The sequence below is a fragment of the Mercenaria mercenaria genome, unplaced genomic scaffold (assembly GCF_021730395.1).
Source record: "Mercenaria mercenaria strain notata unplaced genomic scaffold, MADL_Memer_1 contig_1091, whole genome shotgun sequence".
Taxonomy (NCBI): Eukaryota; Metazoa; Mollusca; class Bivalvia; order Venerida; family Veneridae; genus Mercenaria; species Mercenaria mercenaria.
In genome coordinates, this window is record NW_026459064.1 from 19,091 (window position 1) to 42,749 (window position 23,659).

General features: G+C 34.7%; 2 protein-coding genes and 1 pseudogene across 2 annotated transcripts; 1 reads left to right on the forward strand and 2 right to left on the reverse strand.

Annotated features, from left to right (window-relative positions):
• The first annotated feature begins 9,691 nt into the window (after window positions 1–9,691).
• Window positions 9,692–13,416, forward strand: LOC128551442 (uncharacterized; annotated as a pseudogene).
• Window positions 13,417–13,426: 10 nt separating this feature from the next.
• LOC128551443 (uncharacterized) lies at window positions 13,427–18,359 on the reverse strand (the record flags this gene model as incomplete). Its single annotated transcript, XM_053532301.1, has 3 exons — window positions 13,427–15,080; window positions 16,659–16,780; window positions 17,694–18,359. Coding segments are annotated over 3 exons (1,800 nt in total), but the record flags the coding sequence as incomplete, so codon positions are not given.
• Window positions 18,256–22,940, reverse strand: LOC128551441 (uncharacterized). Its single transcript, XM_053532300.1, has 4 exons — window positions 22,805–22,940; window positions 20,936–21,102; window positions 19,031–19,486; window positions 18,256–18,550 (listed from the first exon to the last, which is right to left on the reverse strand). Exons 1-4 carry the CDS (start codon window positions 22,938–22,940, stop codon window positions 18,377–18,379), a joined length of 933 nt encoding a protein of 310 aa, XP_053388275.1. The 3' UTR covers window positions 18,256–18,376.
• Between the last annotated feature and the right edge of the window lie 719 nt (window positions 22,941–23,659).

Sequence of the window (23,659 nt, forward strand, 5' to 3'; positions counted from 1 at the left end):
CATTCTTGAACTCTATGTCACGTTCAATCTTCATATCACGTATTCAAAAGTTTCGTAATACGCAAAGCTTTTCATTCCTGAAATCATGCAAGCTCAAAGGCGTTAGTTTCATCCCATAACGGTGGATCATTATGGAACACAGCTTATTCATCGTTGAGTCCGAAAAGAAACAACAATAGTCATGCCTTTCATTGCTCATCACTATGAAACAATCAGTAGCAGCCAGGCCACTGGTACATCTATCGGAGAAGTAAATGTGACACCGTGTAAAACTTTGTCCAGTTTCTTCCTCACATTTTTCTTTTTTTCAAGAGCAGAAAGTCAGCTCCGTTTTGGTCAACGTCATTGAATTTCATCTTCAATTCTTTGATTCCCTTCTCTTATGAGCAAGTCAGAAAGTATTCCTTAAATGCATGCACAACATAATCAATAGACAAGGCACGATCATCACTTGTGATAAGAACGAAGCGTTTAGACATGTCAGTATTCTCATTGATGAACTTTGCAATGAATTGATTATTGGCCTTCTCTTAAAGCACATTGTCATAGGATAAAACACTAAATTCATCACTGCATTTGATATTATCTAGTTGGTCAGATATGTCCATCTTTATGTTCTGAGTTCAAATGATCAGTATGTGCTTGATTTGTTTGTTTGTTTGTTTTGAGTTTAACGCCGTTTTTCAACAGTATTTCAGTCATGTAACTGCGGGTGTTCCTGGATTATGTACAAGTACAAATCTGTCCTCCGCAAGTAATTGCCAGCTACCCCCCATGAATCAGAGGTGGAGAACTATTGATTTCAGACACATTATCGTTTATCAAATAGTCATCGAACTCAAGACCCGCGATCCGTAGACCAACTCTCTACCTACAGAGCTAAACGGGCGTGCTAGTATATGCTTGAAGTAAAATAGTCAACAAGTTCATATAATGCGAATAAATCCACTTTAAGATCAATAGACAACAAATACACATGTTTGAACGTAGGCTTGTGAGTCTATTTTTAAAAATGGTGCTCTTTACACATACGCCTCTCCTTTAGTATTTCCAGTCCCGTTATCCGGTGTGTTTTTTTATACTAGACTATACCTATATATATCCTAGTATATATAGACTATTATCTTGTCTCGAAAAATGGGAATTCGGGACGGGAACACGAGGCGGGAACACAGTAATAGAGAGGAATGTATGCATGGAGCCCCGTTTTGATATTTCGATAACACAGTAGTGTTCAGCATATATCTAGTGGTCACGTTTACACGTTCCTTATTGGTTTGTATGACTGATATCATTTTATAACATTTTTTTTACAAATTTTCCATCAAGACGGATATATAAGAGCAGACCTCACGTTTCCTTCACACAACCTTCCAACATGGCAAACCAGGAACTATACTTGAAGAAACACCAGAGACCCCGTTTCTAAAAATAGATCCTACATTAAAGAGGCACCACAAAATAACTGTATTTTTTTTATATTTCCATGATGGTAATTATACATGATTTTCATGAAAAGGGTGAGATATAGAACTTGACAGTGACATATATTAGGTCAAGTCAATGTGTTAAATATATCAACATTGTATTGAATTAATGTAGTAATATGTAGATAAATCAGTGTATTTAGTTGAATTTCAATCACGTTTTGTTTCTACAGTGTGAGACAGGTATTCTTCTATATTCTTAAATCTATGCTAAATAAAGATTTACTAAATTAGTTTGCAGGTAAAAGATAATAGGTAAGGGTAGATTTCTCGAAAGCACAGAACACCAAAAGCTCAACCCCAGACACATGCATTTACATAGTAGGCCCACAACAAAAAGAATCTGTAATGGAAAAAATATTACAGAGGGGTTGCTTCAAACATCAAACAAGTACATATTAAATTATGGAGGGGAAGGAAACGGCGAAGGGCGAAATGATGTCGGGTTGGGGGGTAGGGGGAAGGAATCCGAAGGGGAAAATTGAACATGGACGAATATACAAGGGAATGCCATGTTCTTTAAAAACAGCCGCACTACAACGTAAACCACAATAGCGCAGACACACATAAGTTGTGAAACACATTTATTCAGGTAGGGACTAAATTGTCCATCTGAAAGCTTGTAGTATAGCTGTATATTACCAGTATTATAAGAGTGATTAAAACGAAGATTTTGTGGGCGTAAAAGGTAGGTCACTAGGTCGTGATGGGTCTTTAACTAATTAAGGACGCAGATCGCATTTATGCGTTCATTTTAACTCTTATCGAGTACCGCATGTCGTATTTATCCGTCAAAAGATAACAGGCGTGTATGCCGAGGATCGCATAAATGCGCTATCCGCCTGATAGTACTGTATGCCGCGTGACGTGATTTTACGTTTGTAAGAGTACTAACAATTGGACTGCTGTCAAAGTCAACCAATCAAACTATTTTACTCTAAAGAATTTTATAAAACCCGGAAGCGATCAAAACAATCAAATTATTTATTATCTAAGCATGCATTTTCAATATACTCATCAGTAAATATCGGAATAAGAAAGATATTTCTAGGTATTGCCTGTTTTATATTCTCATTCTAATATGCTGTAGAGTCTTTCTTTTTGATTCAGTATTTTTAATTTTATTAAATAAAGTATAATTTTGTTCTTTCATAATGTCATTTGCTTTAAAGTTTGGCAATAGATGATTTTTGAATATATATAAAATAATCAAATAATGGCTGTTTTTCTATGTCCAATCTTTCTTGACTATTGCAGTTTTCCATATTCATGTTACTTCAGTTGGCCTTTAAAACAATTTTGCAAATTAAAATAATAGTAAATTTTAAATTATTGAATAGATCTTAAATTGTAGTATCAGTTGTGAAAATTTCAGTTTTATTCATCTGTTATAAACAGATGTTTGTCCCTAATATTGATCAAAGGATGCCTAGATATTATCGATTATTGTTTATCAGTGAAAATCCACAGGCATACAAAGCAGATAATTTGATAAGTTGCTCAGGAATGTATCGGAAAATTGATACCAGTAATTAAGCGGCGATATGGCTGCAGGTATTAATGAGTTAAATAATAGTATATCTCCAAGTTCGCGTGTACTTCTCAAGCAAATTGTGTAGACGTCGCATTTATGCGTGTTTAGTCTGTTCTTGAAAAGCAATAGACATACGCAACATGAATGCATCAGGAAAACACAAAAAAAACCATATCCTTATAAGTCTCAAGAGATACCCGCTCATAATTTAAAATCACTGCATAGTCATGACAAGTCCATATATGTTTTGCATGAGACATCTTTGATTTTGTATGTACAAGGCATAAACAATGTACTTGTAACACTTAAAGCAATTAATATTCTCTGAAACATGCATATTTGTAGCTAGATATCTACAGCGTTGTGCACATTTGTGATGCAACACCTCATTTCAATAAATGCACACATTCAAAAGTCTTTAAATTACACAAGGTTTCGTTGGTTTAATAATAACAGTAAAACAGAGTGTCTGCGAAACGAGTAGATCGTTGACAATCAGAATCATATTACAGTGTACAGTGCGTCACATTTACAACCGCATTGATGGAAACGAAAGTAAAACGTTCTGTCTGTTTTAGGAGTTTTCTGAAATGATTTGAAGGATTTCGAAGTAACAAAATGACAAGGTTAGTGTATTTTGTGGTAGGGAATACCAGTAGTTTTAGTTTGTTAGGTTTGTAGGGGAAATAAACACTTTATTTTGACTTTTTCACGCAACGGCATGTGTGCAGAAATACGCAATTTCTGTCAAACTTTGAGACGTTATATTTTGCTAACGCATGGATGGAAACAAAATGTGTCTTTAAGGAAAAGAAAGCCAGTTCCTTAGCGTAATGATTACATGCAAAGATTTTATTCTGTAACAATTTGTTTAGTAAATTTGTACCATGAAAAATTGTCGAAATTCGTGTGACATGCTCGCGAAAATGAGTGATTTTGAAAGGTGAATATCTTATTAAAGTCTCAATGAAAATTCATGTTGTTGGTCTTATTCGACAGCTATACCCTTTCTTGTTTTGATGTAAATTACCATAATTTAAAAAAATGTAGAAAGATATGATTTTTAGATCAAAAGTGGCAAATTGTAGTGTCAATATAACAGTATGTGCCATTGTACCATGTTGCAACTTTCAGACATCGTTGTTTTCTATTGCATGGATGCAAAAATATCTCTGTTAGGACAAGAAAGCCACAGGTGCCCGTCTAGTCTTGGTGCCTATATGGGTGCCGTCCCCTCAAAAAAGGTAAAAAAACCCACTGTTTTAATAAAACATAGAACGAAAAAAAAAAAAAATATTGAAAATTTTTTTTTCCCTTTGTACTCTTCACACCCTATGAACGACAGTAATCCCCCCTCTTCCTCTTGCGAGTAATCAAAACAATAAACTGACAGCTAAAAGTTGAAAAACAGCATTTTAAAGTGACTGATTTGCTTTGAAGTTATGTATATCTATATTCTATTTGAAGCTGAACATGCTTTGTTTCTGTATATAATGTGTTAGTCTGATTACAGGTAGAATTATGCCAAAAAACTCGATTGATCACTGATTTTGTCTATAATATGTACAATGTCGGCGTAAAAAGTATATACTTTCTTGCTTGAAGAATGACCTACATATCAATTCCACTGTTTCATGGATAAAGAAACAATACTAGTTTGGTAACATATAATAAAATCATTGCTAAAATCTCCAATTTGTTTATAACCGTCAATGAAAGAAGATTCGATGTGATTATCTAACTGCATGCATACTTGCTTTAGTACTGTGCAAGTGCTTGCGACTTTCGGAAAAAGACTGTACCCCTGTTTTCGACTGACTTATGTATAAAATATCGGCGTTTCCTAAGCCTCTGTACTATTCCTTCATAATTATAACCCGCAAACAAAAGTTAAAGGAGGGTAGTATATGTGTCTGTTCGGTCTGTTTGTATATGTGTCCTCGTATTTAGTCGCGCAATTACTTCAATACTATTACACCTACCTCTCTCAAAGTTGACACACAAATATCGGGAATATGTAGTTAATGTCCGTCTTATTCATTTCTGTTTTTTTTTAAAGTGACACTTAAAGGTGAAACAGGGTGTGTTTTTCGTGTCCGTGTCATAACTTCTTTACGTATTAAGGGATTCTGAAATAACTTCGCAATATGGATTATCCGTTTATTGATCAGTTTGTGGAAAACATTTATCCCGGGCAGCTGCAGTAAAAGAAAACTAACTGCTCGGATAATACTGCTTCATTTCAAGATTTACATCTCTCTATTTAGGACAATTTTATTCATACAACATTTATGACTAGAGGGATGATTTTAATTTCAGCATTGTAAATTTCTCCCATTAGGATGGGAATGTACCCTAGACTACATCTTATGGGGTATATATTTCTCAGATAATTCGGTATGCAAGAGCCTGTAGTCATGTTGGGGATTTCAATGAACGTAACTTATATATTACAAATAAGCTTCTTCAACAGAGCTATCGTGATTATAAATTACGTAAATACTTTCCAAATTTTACTATCGTAATTCAGAATTAATTTTGAAATTTAATAGCAATTCAAAGACACTTCTGTGAGAAGGTATATCAAATCCCGCTTTTATGGGGATTTAGTTTACAGACTTCTTAAGATTTTGGGTCATGGCAAATTTCCAATTGCATTTAATAAAGTCATTAAACGTTTGATGAAAAAAGGTTATGACTCGACTGTTTTAAGACACACCGCATGTTTGGTGTTCAGCCCTTTAACAGTTGGACGTTACGCTAAAAATGTTCCCCAAAGATGACAAGATGACATCCGCCAGATTTTTATACACTAAACCATAAAGAACAGGAAACTGCAAAAAAACCTTGTATATACCTCATTGCAAGGTTCATCTCAGGTTCTACTGGTCTATTTTTACAATTAGAGAAGATGATGTGCTTGCTATTTTTACAGTTAGCAAAGATGATGTGCTTGCTTGACTGAGATATATGAGACACTACATGTGATTTTAACGAACGTCCGATCTTGTTCAGTTGAGACACTTCATACCTGTTCGTTCTTTTCACGATTAGAGAAGATGATTTGCTTGCTTGACTTGTCCTTCCTATATATATGCCAGTTTAGAAATTTAAGCCGGATAGTTCTTAACCGTATGAAATTGTGACATATCATCATCACATATCTTTAAAGAAAATGAGACCAATTTATCCATTTAGACAAATTGATCTCGAACATCTTCTCCTAGGGCATACCCAAGGACCAGACTCACAAAGAGCCGATATCATTTTGGTTGCGTCTTAACATTGTTTATAAACTTATACAGTGGTGCAAGACCGTCTGTTGTCTAGAACTCGAACATCCTTTACATCCTGTATGCAACACGGAACAAAACATTGACGATAGAATGAGACACGTCGTCGATATAAAGAAGAAACACTATTACCTATATTCTGTTAGGCCAGGCTATGACCAGAGTGTCTTCATGACATCGGTGACAGAGGATATCAATACTTGCCAAGTCACGGATTTGAAAAACTTCACCGATTTGAATTCCGATGCGCAATTTCTGCTCTTGTACGAGTTTGATCATTCTGCGAATATATCATTTGCCCAGTTGAAGCTATTCACGAGTGGAAATGCATCTCATCACTCTGTCTAATAGACACCTTTTTGAGTGCGTAGGAAGTTTCTTCGATCCTAAAACAAGAAGACGTTCCATGCCATGGTATTACGCGAAACACCTGTACGAAATTTTACAGCTGTAAAAGACCTGTATTTTTGTTCAAAATAACAGTCATGCTTATTCCAAATTCACACCTGTAGATTTTATATAACAACATTGATTTTACAGTTGTAGATTTCAATTTACAGCTGTCAAACGACTGTAAAACAGTTCGAAATATGTAAATGATCTACACCTGTAAAAAAGTTACAGCTGTAAAAATGAAAAAAGTTACAGCTGTAGAAATGTCCCAAAGTTACAGCTGTAGAAATATTATAGGTGTTGAAAAAGAGAGCATTAATTTAAGGAACGAAAGTAGAGGTGGAAAAAGTTTTAGGATGAACTGCAATTCTCTAGATAAGGTAGCAATTACTATGAAAATGGCAAAATAAATGTTCTAGTACGTAAAGTATATGTGGTATGATTACAGTATAGCAACAACAAAATTCAAGGGAAAGATACAAAGTAGGACATATGCAGATCTTGTTTATAAAACTTTCTTTGTCAGTCATGAAAACATATGACAATCTTGTAATTATTTCTTTTAAACATATCGGCTTCAAGTATAGAGTAAACTGTTAATGTATGTACTTATACATGTCCTTTTACAACTATAATAGACAATTAAACATCTGTACTTACTCTATACCGCTTTAAATTCCAAATTTTACAAGATGTGATGTCTGTGTGAATTTCAGTTATATCCCGCCAAAATGCATTAAAGATGGCCGACAATACTCATGTTTCCCTCCAAACATGTTACAGCTGTAATTTTGAGACATGACCATTTTACAGCTGTAACTTTCAATAGTAAAATTTTTACACCTGTAAATTGAGACCTTCATATTTTACACCTGAAAATTTCAACTGTATTTCTGATCATTTTTCCACTTACAGGTCTTTTACAGTTGTAATTTCAAAATACAGCTTTTAGCATATGCAGACCTTTTAACAGCTGAGTATAAAACTATGTCGTCTTTTTTCGCTCAGTACAGGCAGTTATATTACTACACCGTTTTCACAAACATCATATACTACGCTTAGACAATGAATCGAATCGTAACCAAAGATTTATCACAACTATTAATAAGTTAATAGATGGTAGAACAATGAACAATTTTATAACACAAAGACCCATTACCGAAAATTTCACTTGCATTGGACATCCAAACTTAATCTTTAAATTGTAATATCTATATCCAAGTTGACAATACTTAACAATGCGAAAAAGATCACTTGAAGGCATTATGACCGTTTCAATCATCTCGTCATAATATTTAGCCTTCTAATCAAAGCAGTTCGACACTGCAGTTAAAAGCACCAATGATGAACAGACCAAACTTCACAATGCTTAAGGGCACAACAATGGTAACCCATGAAGACAACATCTAGAAACATGCATGATGACACAAAAGAGGACAGTTGTGCAACACGAAGAAGAATATTTTAGTTTTGTGCATAGCAAAGGACCGTCTTGCGTAGATAATAGTAATGAAGAGAACGAACTACAAGAATGGATGTTGAAACATAACTCGAAGTGACTCGACAGAGACAGAATGCTGAGTATGCAGAAACATCATATTGTATGTAACCTTCATACTGTTTGTTTCAAGTTGTAATGTTCAGTTGTCAATAAAGAAAAAGAAATCATAAACATTTGCTTCTGTCTTGTGTAAGAAATAAAATAAAAAAAAGATTTCAGCTGTTAAAATTTTGTCAGCCGATTTGCTTTATTTCAAAGAATTTGCTGAGACATACAGCTGCGCTTGTATTTCTCAAACAAAACGGTAGAGACGACCATCGCATACACGCATGTTTGGTCTGACTTTCAAAAAGGGGCTCCATACATATACCCTTCTCTCATACTGTGTTCCCGTCCCGTTTTCACGTTTTTGGAGACACGACTATATATATAATAAAGTAGAGTGTAGTATCGAAAAACGGGAAATGTGACGGAAAAACGGGACGGGAAAAAGTAAAGGAGAGGGATGTGTATCTGAGACCCCGTTTCTAAAAATAGATCTTACATTGAAACAGTGATATATCTTCAAATGCACGTGTACTTCGGAACCAAAACATAGAGACGAACGCCGCATACATGCATGTTTGGTCTGTTCTTCAGAAGCAATGTACACACGCAACGTGAATGCATCAGTAAAAATAAAAAACATACATTGATTCCTTATTAGTCTCAAGAGATAGCCTCTCATAATATAAAACCACTGCCTAGTCCTGACAGTTTCATATATGCTGTGCACTTTTGGGCTGTAAACACATTTTCCATTGATTGTGACGCCAAAGCCACTATTGCAAATAGTCTGTCATCTCGCTATTGTCTTTTTTCTTTCATTCGAATGATACTGCAGGGAGCTACATTTCCTCCCTTTTTATAAATAGCTACAGTTGTGTTCTTCCAAAGATTTATAAACTCGTCAAAATATTCATACAACATGGGACCAAACAGAAAAAAGCTCACAATTAAGCAAACCAAAATAAGTTTTAGAATAATTGTGAATTAAAATGTATGTTTGTGTATGAAAATAAGTTGTTGAAAAGATGTTTTGTGTGGGAAAAGATGAGATATGGACTGGACAAAAAAGACAAGAAAAAAAACGCCCTAAATAATGTTTTTTTTATGGATGTTCGTTCAATTTCATGCACTCTTACGACACTTGAAGAAGATATGGACAGCGCTATGACTTCCATGACAATAATAAGAACATGGGGAAGGGAGGCAGTCTAGAATAGAATTGCTCGTAGTTCAAAACAAACAAAATGAAAATGATGCAGTAAGACAGTGACTGGTGACTCTGATTGGTATTTGGGAGGCAGTCTAGAATACATCGTCGGATACCCACGGGTGATCCATTCCGTTACCTCCATTTATCACCCGTGGGTTAATTGACTGCCGTTCGGTAGTTTTCGCTATTTGGATATTAAACAATTTCATTGGTTGCAGGATAAAATGTTCCTGCACCCGATAACCAATCACATCCTGCGTTCTATACTACTTCGGCTCACTTGCAAATATGGCGTCTTCCTCAGCAATCGATTACGAAATGATATGTGCGAAATTTAACATCGACGAATTGAAAGAATTTCAGAAAGACACGATTTCAAATTTAGTGAAAGGAAGAGATGTGTTTTTGTCCGTAAAGACTGGAGGTGGGAAAGTCTTTGTTATCAGACATTTGGTGTCATATGGCGTCAGCTTCATGATGAAAACTGTCAAGTGCTTGTGGTAACGCCACTTATTTCGATTATGAAAGAACAGTGTCAATATCTCAGTTCGCTTGGATTTACAGCCACATATATTGGAAAGGATGAAGATGTTATATGTTTGGAAGAGAGGTTCGACTTCTTGTTTTCCTCTCCAGAAAACATATTAGGTGTCTCAGCTTATAGAGATATGTTAAGCAGAAATGAGAGCATCAAGTTGTTGGTAGTGGATGAGGCCCACACTGTTTTACACTGGTAAACAACTTACAAACTCAATTTATAGTACAGCAGTGATGTAATATATATATAATTGCTTCACAAAACATGATAAAATAAATAAATCATTTTGAAGTTATGAAATCAGTGAGAATAAGGCATAGTACTTTTTTAGTAGTCCAATTCCGGAAAGGGACTGCATGAAGGGGCCACACTTCTCGCCAGTTCAGCGGCTTTAAAAACTCACCATTTTTTAAAAGCTGTTACAGGTCTTCGTTTTGATGCATTTGCAACATCGTGCGAGTGTTTAAACTTTACATAACTCGGCAAAACATCGTTTTTGACAATTGTTTACATGTTTTCTTTACAAATGGCATTCTTATTTAACGGGGGACAACTCATTAAGAATAGTTTAAGTATCCAACTCTGTGGGACAGAACAGTAAAACATGTATTGGACAGATAAGTTGTTTGTCATGGTGCTGTTCATTTACTTAAAAAATCTGTTGTTTTGTGATATACTGCTAAACCTTGAACATGACCGATATTTAATACCATTTTTTTAACTGTATTAATATTACTTCAAAAAAATCCCACCATCTTACCAGCTTTACTCGGTAACTGAAAATTCGTTACCCCAATTTTCCCCATTGATTTTTCAAAATGGAAGTATCAGAGATGAACCTATCACTTTGAAATTTTATAGCTATTTTCCTGTTATTTGAGCACATGACCCTCGGATAACCACCAACTAATCCTGTAGCCTGGCAGTTGTTTGTAAATGTGAATTGATTTCTGGTAAATTAAGCTTTTTTATTGTTTTTTTTTTCAGGGGAGAATCTGATGCAGGTGAAGCTCCATTTCGGGCTTGGTATGGTAAGCTTGGTGAAGCTCGTTCTTTGATCAGCTGTCCTCTACTTCTGATTACTGCTACTGCAAATAGGTCAGCAAGGAAAAAAATGCAGAAGAAGTTTGCCATGAATGACTGCTTTGAAATCATTGATAATCCAATCGAGAAAACATTAAACTTTTTGTGTATAAATACAAAAGTACATTACCTCTCAGTGAGGTGTTTCGTTCCTTTTAAGAATGGTGAAAGACAAAGGAGAACAATGTGAAAGACACATTATATTTTGCCCATCGATCAAACTTTGCAGTCAAGTATTTACAATGTTTAGGCTTGAACTTGGAGTAGACATAAAATATATTCAAATGTTTCATTCAAAGACAACAGATGACGTTAAAGAAGAAGTGAGAAAAGATATGAACATCAGTAATGGCACGATAAGGATACTAGTTGCAACAAGTGCAGCTGGGATGGGTGTAAATTTTGCAGCTGTGAACAGTATTATAAACTTTGGACCGCCGAAAGATATGGACAGTTTTGTGCAGCAGTGTGGTCGATGTGGAAGGGACGGATCACAATCAAATGCACTGTTATTATTCAATGCAAAGCAATGCAAAAATGTTGACCAAGACATGCGTGACTATATTTCCAATGAAACTACTTGTCGAAGACAAGTTATATTAAATGCCTACAATGCTAAACCATCATTGCATTTAAGTAAACATTTGTGTTGTGATGTTTGTACCAAGGACTGTGTATGCCAGAGTGATCAGTGTTCTAACTTTGACCATCCAGTTTATAGTACTTGTCTGCTCAATGAATCTTCTTCATCTGATACTGACTTAAACAGTGACTGTGACTTTGACGTTTCTGATTTTGATGATTGATATATTGAAATTTCACGAATGCATTGCTTTAAAATAAAACATTCTAGTGACTTATGCTTGTTTTAATGAATAAAAAGTTACTCACAATGGAATAAATTATTGGCTGTCTTAAAGTCCTTTAAACTAGCCAGATCAATTGATGTTTTTCACGAGTTATGGCATTTTAACATGACTTTAAAACATATTTAGGGGAACAAAATGGCTAACTATCCCCTCTTTTTCCTAAAGTTAGCAAAAATGTAGATAAAACAGGATATCCTGTTTACTTTCTTGAACCAGATTGGATTATTTGTCAGAGCTTAGAATATCCCTGAAATACTGGGAAAAAAAATAATATTGTAACTGTGTGCAGTTGTTAGCCTGATTATGGTAAAAGTTATCTATTGGAATCTTAGATTACTGGATGAAAGCACAAACAAAACCTTAACTCCTTATAAAAATGATAAACATTTTTGTACAGATCCATGTTTGGGTTTTAGGTTTTGGTTTGGATAAAAAATAATGATAAACTTAAACTGGTTTCTGTTAAAATGAGTTCTTGAACAAACAGGCGGTTTGTGTGAACAAAATGACGAATCTAGAAAAACTGGTGATTGAATTTATTCTAAATGGAGATAAAGGACAGATTTTGTATGTAAGAGCCAAACATATTAAAAAACATGTACTACTATTACTACTCCTCATGTGCCGACACTATTTAACATGTGTATATATAGCAATGCTAATTATGGCATAGACAGTTGAGTCACTGCCTTTTGCACTCAACAACATAAGCCATTAGACCAATTGAGTGAATACAAATGTTTGTTTTTGTTAAGTTTAATGTCAGACTGACAGAATTATAGGTCATATATCAACTTTCAATGCATTATTTAAGGCATAGGCAGGCAGCTAGGTTAAGCCACTGTCCTTTAAGTCAGCTGGATTACTTAAAAATCCACACATGAAAGAATTATACACCCTGAGCAAGGTTTCGAACATACAGCAGTGAAGGACAAATAATTTAAAATCAACCACCCTAACCATCCGGCCACAAAGACTAAGACTGAGATGTAATCATTTAACTGTGTCCACTAGCCAGCTGAAAATTAGAGATAAAGTGTTTTGTAACAGGGATAACTCCTAAATTGAAATCATTGCTGTTTCCTTGTTTTAGACACACTCAGCAATGTTTGACAGTTGTGATGTAGTTAATGTGCAAAAATAGATGATGTTATACTACTCAAGGTTCAAGCAAAGCACATATACTCTGACTCTGGTGCTGGACTGATTTAAGTAACCAGTTGGAATTTAGGCCAGCGAGTGTATCTTACCTCACAAAAACTTGTTTAAATAAATATTAATTAAGATTCTTCAAAAAATGGTTGACATATTTAATCTCTGACATTTATTTCTGATGACACACTGTACATCCAAAATCTGGCAACAATGAGTTGGATGGCATCCAATGACACCCCTGACTTGATCAGATAATACTTAATACTTTGAACTTTTATGTCACTGTATTAAGGGGGACCAGAAACCATGGATATACATTATTAAACATAATTGATACTTATGTTAGAAATTAATAACACAACTATGAAATCCATGAAAATTAGCCCCCCACAAGTATTTATGACTTTGCAGTGTTTCTCGGCCATTTTTCTGCATAAGTTAAGAGGTCCTATTTTCAATTAATATATTGTCAGGGATAAAAAAAATGAAAATTTAGTTGGAAAATAAAATGTTCATTGATATGAATAGTTGTATGCATGAAAATAAAAAAAAATAATACTCATTTTGCTCTTAAAATTTAAAACTGCATCTTTTAGTCAGGCTAGAGAACTGCTTTGCATATGTATTTATATACTAATGATGTTTAAGTGCATAAAGTTATGTCAATGTGCAGAGGGCTTCTTGCTAGGACTTGAACCTAGAATTCTTACAAAAGTAAGTGTGTTTCTTTACACTACAAGAAGTGATCCCTTGCTTAGCAACAGAGACATTTATTTAAATACAAAATATTGCATATGTATATTATCCTTCAGAAACAGATACATTTAATATTATAAATTAAAACTATAACAGTAATTGGATTTTGGATTTTAAAGCCAGTCTTAACACTTATTATTTATCTGAAATTAGCTACTATACATTATCAGGTGTTATGTGAATTAATGGCAATAAAATGCTTTACAAGTATAGGTTTGCAATTTTCTTCTGCTTATTTATACAGGAGTGAAGTTCATCTGCATCAACACATTGCAAGGGATCTCTATATGTACTGAAACTTTTCCAAGTAATACCTTTCACATATCCTTGTTGTCTAAGACACTGAATCATACATATTATGTCTTTACTTTTGTCAACTGCTGGTCTATCCCTCTTAGATCTAGCAGTCTTTGTTGTTCGTATCAACTGTTCTCGAATGGCATCAACAACCTGAGTTGTCATACAAATCATCTTTGCACTTTCGTATGATTTATTTGCCCCTTGAGTGTTAAGTTCCCTTTTGATATTACCGACCTGTAACTCTACACAGTTGTCATTGGGAATGTTATTGCATATCCCACCTTTCAAGTTGACTGTCATATTCCATTTATACTCGAAACTCTCCTTTATCCCCAGTATTGAAATAACATATGAAATCATTCGCCACAACCAAATCTTGTACTTTGAGTGTTTGACTGCAGAGTCATACAACCACTCAAAATGAGCATTTCTGACTATTCTTTCCCCATCTCCCATTTTGTAGGAGTCACATGTATCTCTAAAAAGTAAGGCCATAAAAATGAAATTCTTAACTGCATTTGAAGAATCAACTTCACTGTTTACCTGATGAAATTTCCACTGATGTTTTTTCACAAGGTGCTTTTTAAACCAAGGTAAACAGGTGTAAGTTTTATTACATAATGCACAATTGTAAATATCTCCTTGTTTCATGGCCTCTATTTGGTTGTCATCATCATTCAGACATTCCAGATCATGACGAAGCTGATTTATATGTATGAATTCATTAAAATTTAAATTTGCAAGAATGTTCTTTGATACACTATTCAACCACTTCACCTTCTGTTCATTATTCATTAAATTCAAAAGAGGTGGAGATCTTGGTTCTGATGTCACAGTTTCCATATCCATCATGTCCAGAAAGACTCCAACTAAGTAAGCATCTAAAACATCATCAATGAACTGCTGATGTGGTCTGTAAATAAATAAAAAATGTATCTTAGGTAATGTAGGGAGTAAAAAAGATAGGTTTATGCCAGAAATGTAGTTGAAACAAGAGCTCGTCGAACACGAAATGCCCCCCTTGATGCATTTATTAATTGCACAAGGAACAGAAATTATATGCTCACTGTAAACAAAAGTTCTACCATTCAAAACTATGCATTTGGTCCAAATTTGAAGGCTGTAGCTTGAGAAATGCGAAAGTAGGTCACTAGGTCAAAATCAAGGTCAAATTTCATTTCGGAACACAAAACTATGCATGTGGTCCAAATTTGAAGGCTGTAGCTACAGAAATGTGAAAGTAGGTCACTAGGTCAATGTCAAGGTCAAAAACATTTTCGGTGCACAAAACTATGCATGTGGTCCAAATTTGAAGGCTGTAGCTACAGAAATGTGAAATAGGTCACTAGGTCAAGGTCAAGGTCAACTCATGTCAAGGTTCATCTTGCCACTCAAAACCATACATGTGGTCAAAATTTAAATGTTGTAGGTTATTCACAAGAAGATTTTAAAAGCTTTTCCCTATATAAGTCTATATGAACCATGTGACCCCCAGGGCGGGGCCATATTTGACCATAGGGAGATAATTTGAACAAACTTGGTACAGAATCACTAGATGCTACATTACAAATATCAAAGCCCTAGTCTTTGTGGTTTGAAGAAGAAGATTTTCAAAGTTTTTCCCTATATAAGTCTCTGTAAACCATGTGACCCCCAGGGCGGGGCCATATTAGACCCCAGGGCAATAATTTAAATCATCTTGGTAGAAGACCACTAGATGATGCTTCATACTAAATATCAAAGCCCTAGGCTCTGTGGTTTTAGACAAGAAGATCAGAAACCATTTTAACTGTCCCTGGCCAATGTGACCTTGACCTTTGACATAATGACCTCAAAATCAATAGGGGTCATCAACTGATCATGACCAACCTAACTATCAATTTTCCTGACACTAGGCCCAAGCGTTCTTGAGTTACTGCCCGGAAACCATTTTACTGTTCCTGGTCAATGAGACCTTGACCTTTGACATACTGACCTCAAAATCAATAGGGGTCATCTGCTGGTCATGACCAACTTCTCTATCAACTTTTGTGACCCTAGGCCTATGCGTTCTTGAGTTATCATCCGGAAACCGTTTTACTGTTCAGGGTCACCGTGACCTTGACCTTTAACATATTGACCTCAAAATCAATAGAGGTCATCTGCTGGTCATGACCAACCTCCCTATCAACTTTCATGATCCTAGGCCTAAGCGTTCTTGAGTTATCATCTGGAAACGGATTGGTCTACATTCCGACCGACCGACCGATATCTGCAAAACAATATACCCCTCCTTCGAAGGGGGGCATAAAAATATAAATCACTAACAGAACATAAGATGTAATTACTTTGGCAGACAGGCTAGAATATTTTTAACCTTCATGCTTATTAATGTTTTAAAGAATTTCAAAATTAACTAATTCCTTGTTTTTTTATGCTAAAACCAATGATGAAGTCACAACTTATGATTTCATGCAATATCCCGTGTTGGCATTCAAGCTAGAATTTTTACCTAAATTTTTGAACTACTTCTTTTGGTCCACTGACATCCCTGCGGTTAATCCAACTGCGTAAATGGTATAATGAACCACGGTCCATTGAACTATTCTCCTTGTAAAACAACTGGTAAATAACCTGAAACAGATACTAAAATTCAACCCAATTGCTTCAGAAGCAGAATATCTATCATGTCTATATACTGGAACACTAAATTAATTTACATTAAACATTAATCGGTCAAACGTGTAACCGAAATACCTGAATACACGAGAAAAGTTATGTCTTACAATCTAAGTATTTACTTATAATTTTTGATAAATGAATATTGTGGTGCAGACAGGCGGTTTGAAAGACTTAAACACCTAAAAACATAAAACAAAGGTGCGTCTTATCTCAAACTGTGTTTTAACATTTTATGTATCACAAAAATACGGTAACAAATTAAAATGTGTCAAAACTTTTTAATAAAAATGGCCATATTTAGACTGATTTAAAAACACCTTCAATTTTTTATAGATTTTTAAAAACAAACTGACCAACATGACTGATGTCGATACATTTAGTTTTGTTTTTCTCACTTGAAATATAATAACGAAAACGGCTAATTTAGCCTAATTATAACAATAAGGCCACAACATGATGTATACACCCACTTTCTTGGACAAAACTTTCAGTCTAATTTTATTTCAATTTAACTAATCAACATGTACTTTATAAAAATATGCTGAGTTACACTGGTATCAATTCAAATTTTTATTTTAAAACTTTGATCCGAGTCATAACTGTTTTGTTTTATTTGTCTCATACTTCAAAATGAAAATCACTGATTCTTATTTTCAAGAAATATGCAAATTAAATGTATTTTTACTGTACATTAGAATGAAAGCCATTGTCAAGACACTCATGGGTGATTGTACCAGAAAGAATGTAAACTAAAACAATGGATAAACTCACTTTCAACAAAATGCAACTGCAAACAAGCAACAAACTTTAAACAGATGCTGAACTCCAACAAGTTGAACTCAAACAGAAGCCTCAACTGTATTACTTGTAAGAAGTTGAACTGTCTGTGAAGCCCTTCAGGCCTGTGTATTATACCACATAAACTAGCGTAAGGGCTTTTATTATTCTGCATAGCCTCCTGTGCAGAGAAGGCACGCTCATTGGTCAATACATCACCTCCAAAAACAACTTTTTGTATCACGGTATCCTGGGTGTGAGGAACTGTCAGTTCATGTACTTTTTGTAAAATTTCTATCATGCCTTGAGATGAGTTTTCACTGGCATCTATTAGGTCACAGTTCAAAACAACTGACTTCTCTTTAGTGATGTCTATGCATTTATGTGGGATATAACTTTGGTATGACTCTTTGACAGGTTCAAGACATTTTACATACTTCAGACGAGTATGTGATATGTGAAATATGAAGTTACCTGTGACTGAATCCATGTGTTGTTTTGAAGGAATCCATTGATGTGTAGAAATGTCCAATATTGGAGTTTGGCATGTGTCTGATTGCACATTTAAATCCTCATACGTAACCCTTCTTTGTTTCACCATGGTTAAAAAGCAATGTAAGCTGTGTCTTTGTTTGTCCATAGTCATTTTTGCAGGTGAAATACAGATGTCCAAGTTGTCACCAATAACTTCTATCGGTTTTGCCTTTTGACATTCTTCATTCTTGTCATTTAAGTTATCGTTACAAACTGTTTTTGTTCACCTAAACCAATCTAGCCAACTGTTTCATCTGTAATGGGGTTTTCATATTCTGAACATGTCTGCTTTACATATTTTCTGACAACATTGTCAATTTTCTTTTCCTGCTGTTTCACCAGATGTTTCCTTTTGTTGTGGATACTTGTGTATGAAACTGACAAACCAATGGCATGCAGTATACTAAGACCCTGCAAGATGGACATTATGTAATTAGGTACAATTATTGAAGGAAGCTACTCTATAATGTAACTGGTTTACAGATAAGATTGATCATTGTGTCGAGTTTTATTTATTTTATTATTCATATTCCTTTCCATGAATAGAAAAAACTTTAATCATATTTTTGAAACTGGACATATCAACTGGCAGCACTTTATTGCCCAAGTAGAAAATATTGTATATTGAACAGAAATTACAACTGTGATTTAATTAATATCAAATTCTACCTCTGACAAAAATATATGTTCCACTGTTGCTCATACTCCAAAATAGGTATGGAGCAATTCTTTAGCTGATGACCAGTCTATTGCTTATTCCCCATTTATACATGTGGCTGCCTGAATTAAAGAAAGTATCTCAAAAATACACCTTCAACTTAATAGTTACTGATTACTGGTAGCTCAGTCCATAACATTAAAACTGATTTCACATCTAAAATACACTCTTACCTCTTTGTTCAATCCACATCTGTCATATGTCAGCCCTAATATGTATTGTAACAGATTCAACTGCTGGCACCTGGCATACAACAGCACACATACACCAACCACCACATGAGGTGAACGATATTTTAATTTATCACCCATCATCTGGGTTAAAATCAACATTAAAGTTGGTAACTTCTGAGTTAGAGTCTCTATCTGTGTTTTCCACTTGAAGTTTAAGAAGTCTTTTACACTGTTTGACTTTAAAGCAGATTCTCTTTTTTTGGGCAGCATGGAAGCTTCTTTGTTTATTTCCTTTGCAACTGTTTGTACCATGGCTGCCTTGTAATTAGGGTCTCTAGCGAAATGTTTAGTAATCGTCAAAGCAGGTTTTTTATTTAGGATGCACTTCACAACTGATTGCTGAATTTCATCAGTAAGAATTCTTGACCTTTCTTGTCCCTGGTATTTCACACAAACCTAAATGGAAGCATATGCAACATTTACATAATTCTTCTATATAATAACATTTTACATCATTTTTGTGTCATTGGTTCTGTTAACCAACAAGAGGGCCATGATGGCCCTATATCGCTCACCTGTTATCATTGCACTTGAGGACAAGAAGGTCATCAGTAAAAATATTTAAGTCCAAAGGACAGGAACAACAAAGGGAAGGAATTTAACCAAAAAGAAAAAAACAATTCTTACAAGGTACAGATATGTCAAAATGCACCTAAAATTGGAGGTACCATCCATGTTGTACCACAGAAAAGTGGTCTCGGTTTATCCCTACGGCCAATAATAAAAAAGTTACTAAAATGAAGCTATTTATAACGTAAAAGGGAAGTAATTAAAAAAAAAATTGTAAGTGAACAAAAGAAGGCTCTGCCAAATAAATCTGTTGACATAAATGAAATTTCAGATCAGTATCTTCATTAGTTACGGAGATATACCCATTTTAATTTGAAATAAAGGGAGGTAATTTGACATAAAATCAGTCCATAGTTATCTACCCTGATTGTCTCAGTCCAACTAATGACAATAATGAAATTTCAAATAAGTCCTATAAGTACTTACTGATATAAATCCATTTTGATTACAATCAGGGGAGGTAATCAGATATAAAATAACTCTGGAACCTACGATTGGATCTGATTTGTCATGGAATCTAAGATTTATTGTTGTTGAAGATATTTTGGAAGTTTGTATCAAATAAAACCATAAATGAAGTCTCTATATGGCTGCAAAAGCCAAAATAGCCAATTTTGGACCTTTAAGGGGCCATAACTCTGGAACCCATGAAGGAATTTGGCCAGTTCAAGAAAGGAACCAAGACCTTGTGGTGATACAAGTTGTGTGCAAGATTGGTTAAATCAAATTATAAATGAAGCTGCTATTGTGCAGACAAGATCAAAATAGCTAATTTTGGCCCTTTCAGGGGCCATAACTCTAGAACCCATAAAGGAATCTGGCCAGTTCAAGACAGGAACCAAGATCTTATGGTGATACAAGTTGTGTGCAAGTTTGGTTGATATAAAATCATAAATGAAGCTGCTATTGTGCAGACAAGGTCAAAATAGCTAATTTTGGCCCTTTCAGGGGCCATAACTCTGAAACCCATAACGGGATCTAGCCAGTTCAAGAAAGGAACCGAGATCTTATGGTGATACAAGTTGTGTGCAAGTTTGGTTAAAATAAAATCATAAATGAAACCACTATCGTGCAGACAAGAAATTGTTGATGCACGGACGGACTGACGACGGACGAAGGGTGATCACAAAGTATTTCTTAAATAATCAAGTGTAACATCAGGTTTCCTTTCCCATTTCACTGACTGTCATTAAAGCACAATTTACTTCAAATATGGATCTACAAAAATGTACAGTAACACTGAAATGTGTTTTTAAACATCACATAGAAACTTGCCTTAATTTCGAAATCAGACTGTGTGGCTTTTGTTTGGGTAAATTTGTCTGCTTTGATGTTCCTCTGTTGAGTTAATGACTTTTTTGGTGTACTAAAAAGAGGCCTTTTACTCTTTGGCGTAGTCCCACTTGGAGTCTTGGGCAATGCACGTTTTTTTATGCCTTTACCTGCAAAATATTCATATATATTCAATACTGATTTTAAAAATCTATAATTTCTTTTAGATAGACTTAAAAAGCATAGTATGTCTTTCCACATTGTTTACTTAAAACTCCTAATTCTCTGAAATTAATCAGTTAATCAATTCAGACTGTTATTTTAAATCAAGCCATGGTAAAATTATTAATTAAGTTTATACTAATTTATCTGAGCTTTTTTTTTTTTAAAAAATAAATTTAAATTAGTCCAATTATTTTGGACCTTCACATATTTACTTTTGGCTAAACCATACATGCCATAATTTTTCAGAACGTTTCCAGGATTCTGAGTTAAAATTTCCGGGATTTTTACCTTTTGTCCGGGACATACACCGTGACATTGGTATTCTTCTGTTTTATACAAAAATATCGTAATATACATGTAGTTTCCTGAGATAAACATTGTTCACTCGCTTGTATTAATTTGCGGCAAATGTCGTCTAGCTTTCTAAGGCAGGTAAATATATGTATACGAGTAATACATCTATAGTTCGGCACGTGAATTTATTGCGTTCCCGAGGTGAACAGAATTAGGAGACTTACTATATACGAAGAATCAACCTGGTCATCGTGATTGAGATTCTAGCTAATTTGGTATCATTCTAAAGCTGAAACACTTATCTAATAATTAAATTTAATCCTTTAAGGAATAAAATAAATCTTGTAGATAAAATCGACATTATAAAATATTTGGAGTCGGGTCAATTTTCATGGGTCGGTCGGCAAAGGCATTCAGCATTTTAATTTAGAATATCTGTAACAATCGATCTTGATCTTACCTTTTAAAATAATTATCGTTTAATTGACTGTTTTCAATAATCTCTTCCATAAAGGCTACATGTAGCTTTACCGCCAACGTGCTAAAAACAAAGAGATTTACGACTATTGTTCCTAATTTAACAATGAGAAAACAGTTATTGATTGCATAATCCTGTCAGTTCTTAATCAAGGTCATCATAATAACTGACTGTAACTTAATCAGTGTCACCAAAAGATCGTCGCGTGATCAAAGCGGGCTTAATCAACACGTGTTCCGCTCGAGGGCATGAAACTGATTAGGCACCGGGGACTGTTTATTGTGTAAAATTTAACAACTTATAGACAAAAACAAGTTTTTGGGGGGATTATTTTTATTTGTTCCTGTATTTTTATTTTTCCGGGACATTTTAAATCTGTCCGGGACACGGGGACGAGTATGTAATTTCCGGGACAATCCGGGACGTATCACATGTATGGCTAAACATTTCTGAATGGTTGGATAGGTTAGAATAAATATAGTGAATAGCTCCTTCGCTAACTACATGTACAGTACTCCCAGACAACCTATGGACATCGTCGGATACCCACGGTTGCTGATTACGCTAACGCTTCAAGTTGTAAGAACTTGTCTGTGATTTCAAACTTAATATTTTGGAAACAAAATATTCTTTAGGGACATACCGGTTTATATTTTTGGACTGGATTAGCTATCTTGGAGAAAAAAATATCATAAAACCTACCTTGTGGAGTTAGATTCTGAAAACGATTTTGCAGATCTTTTACACCTGGCATTTCCCTCAAACACGTCATAATGTGTTCTTGTTCAGTTTTATTTTCGTGACCAGTGTACTTTCGTCCGATTTCAGTTTACACATGCGGTTTAATTTATTAGTAAATAGTCCACAAACTGAACCTTCATTTTTAATTTTCAAATCCAACAAAATAAAATTATACTGATCACTGCTGCACCTGGACTCTAAACTTCTGTAGTATTTCGGTCTTAATAAAGAAAAACAAAAGGCACACTTTTTGACAATGGGCGCTGACATTTTGTATCGCACTTGTCACACCTCCACGCAGGAGAGTATTCAAACTGTAAACGTTGTTTTCATTGGCTATAATTTATTCTATTCTGTTCAAGTAAAATGACGAAACGGTAGTTAATTAACCCACGGGTGATGTATGAAGCGTTAGCGTAATCAGCAACCGTGGGTATCCGACGATGTCTAGAATAGAAATGCTCGTACTTCAAAACAAACAAAATTAAAATGATGCAGTAAGACAGTGACTGGTGACTCTGATTGGTATTTGTACTTGACGTTGCTGCTGTGGTTGTTGCAGTAAAATAGACATTCACTAGTGGCAAAATGCTCGTGTTTAATCACAATTTTGATTGTTATTTGTATTTTTTGACGATAAAACCACTAGTGGTAATACGCACTAACATCCCGCTGTAGCTTGAATGAACAGTGATTATAAGGATAAATGAATGTTTTCAACGTGAAATGATTATATTTCTATTATCGTACTGAATGACAAATACATAATAATCATTCGTTGAATGATTCTTAACTATGTTTAGCACTATGCAATGAACACGAAAATGAATGTTTGTTTCTGATAATACCTCCCATAAAAACATAGAAAGTCAAGTCAGAAGATCTGTTATATGTTCTTAGATTTCCATACACATTTAAAGCGGTGCCCGTTTCGACACACAACTTTGTACTGTATCAACAATGAATTTCCCATTGTCTAAATGACAAAT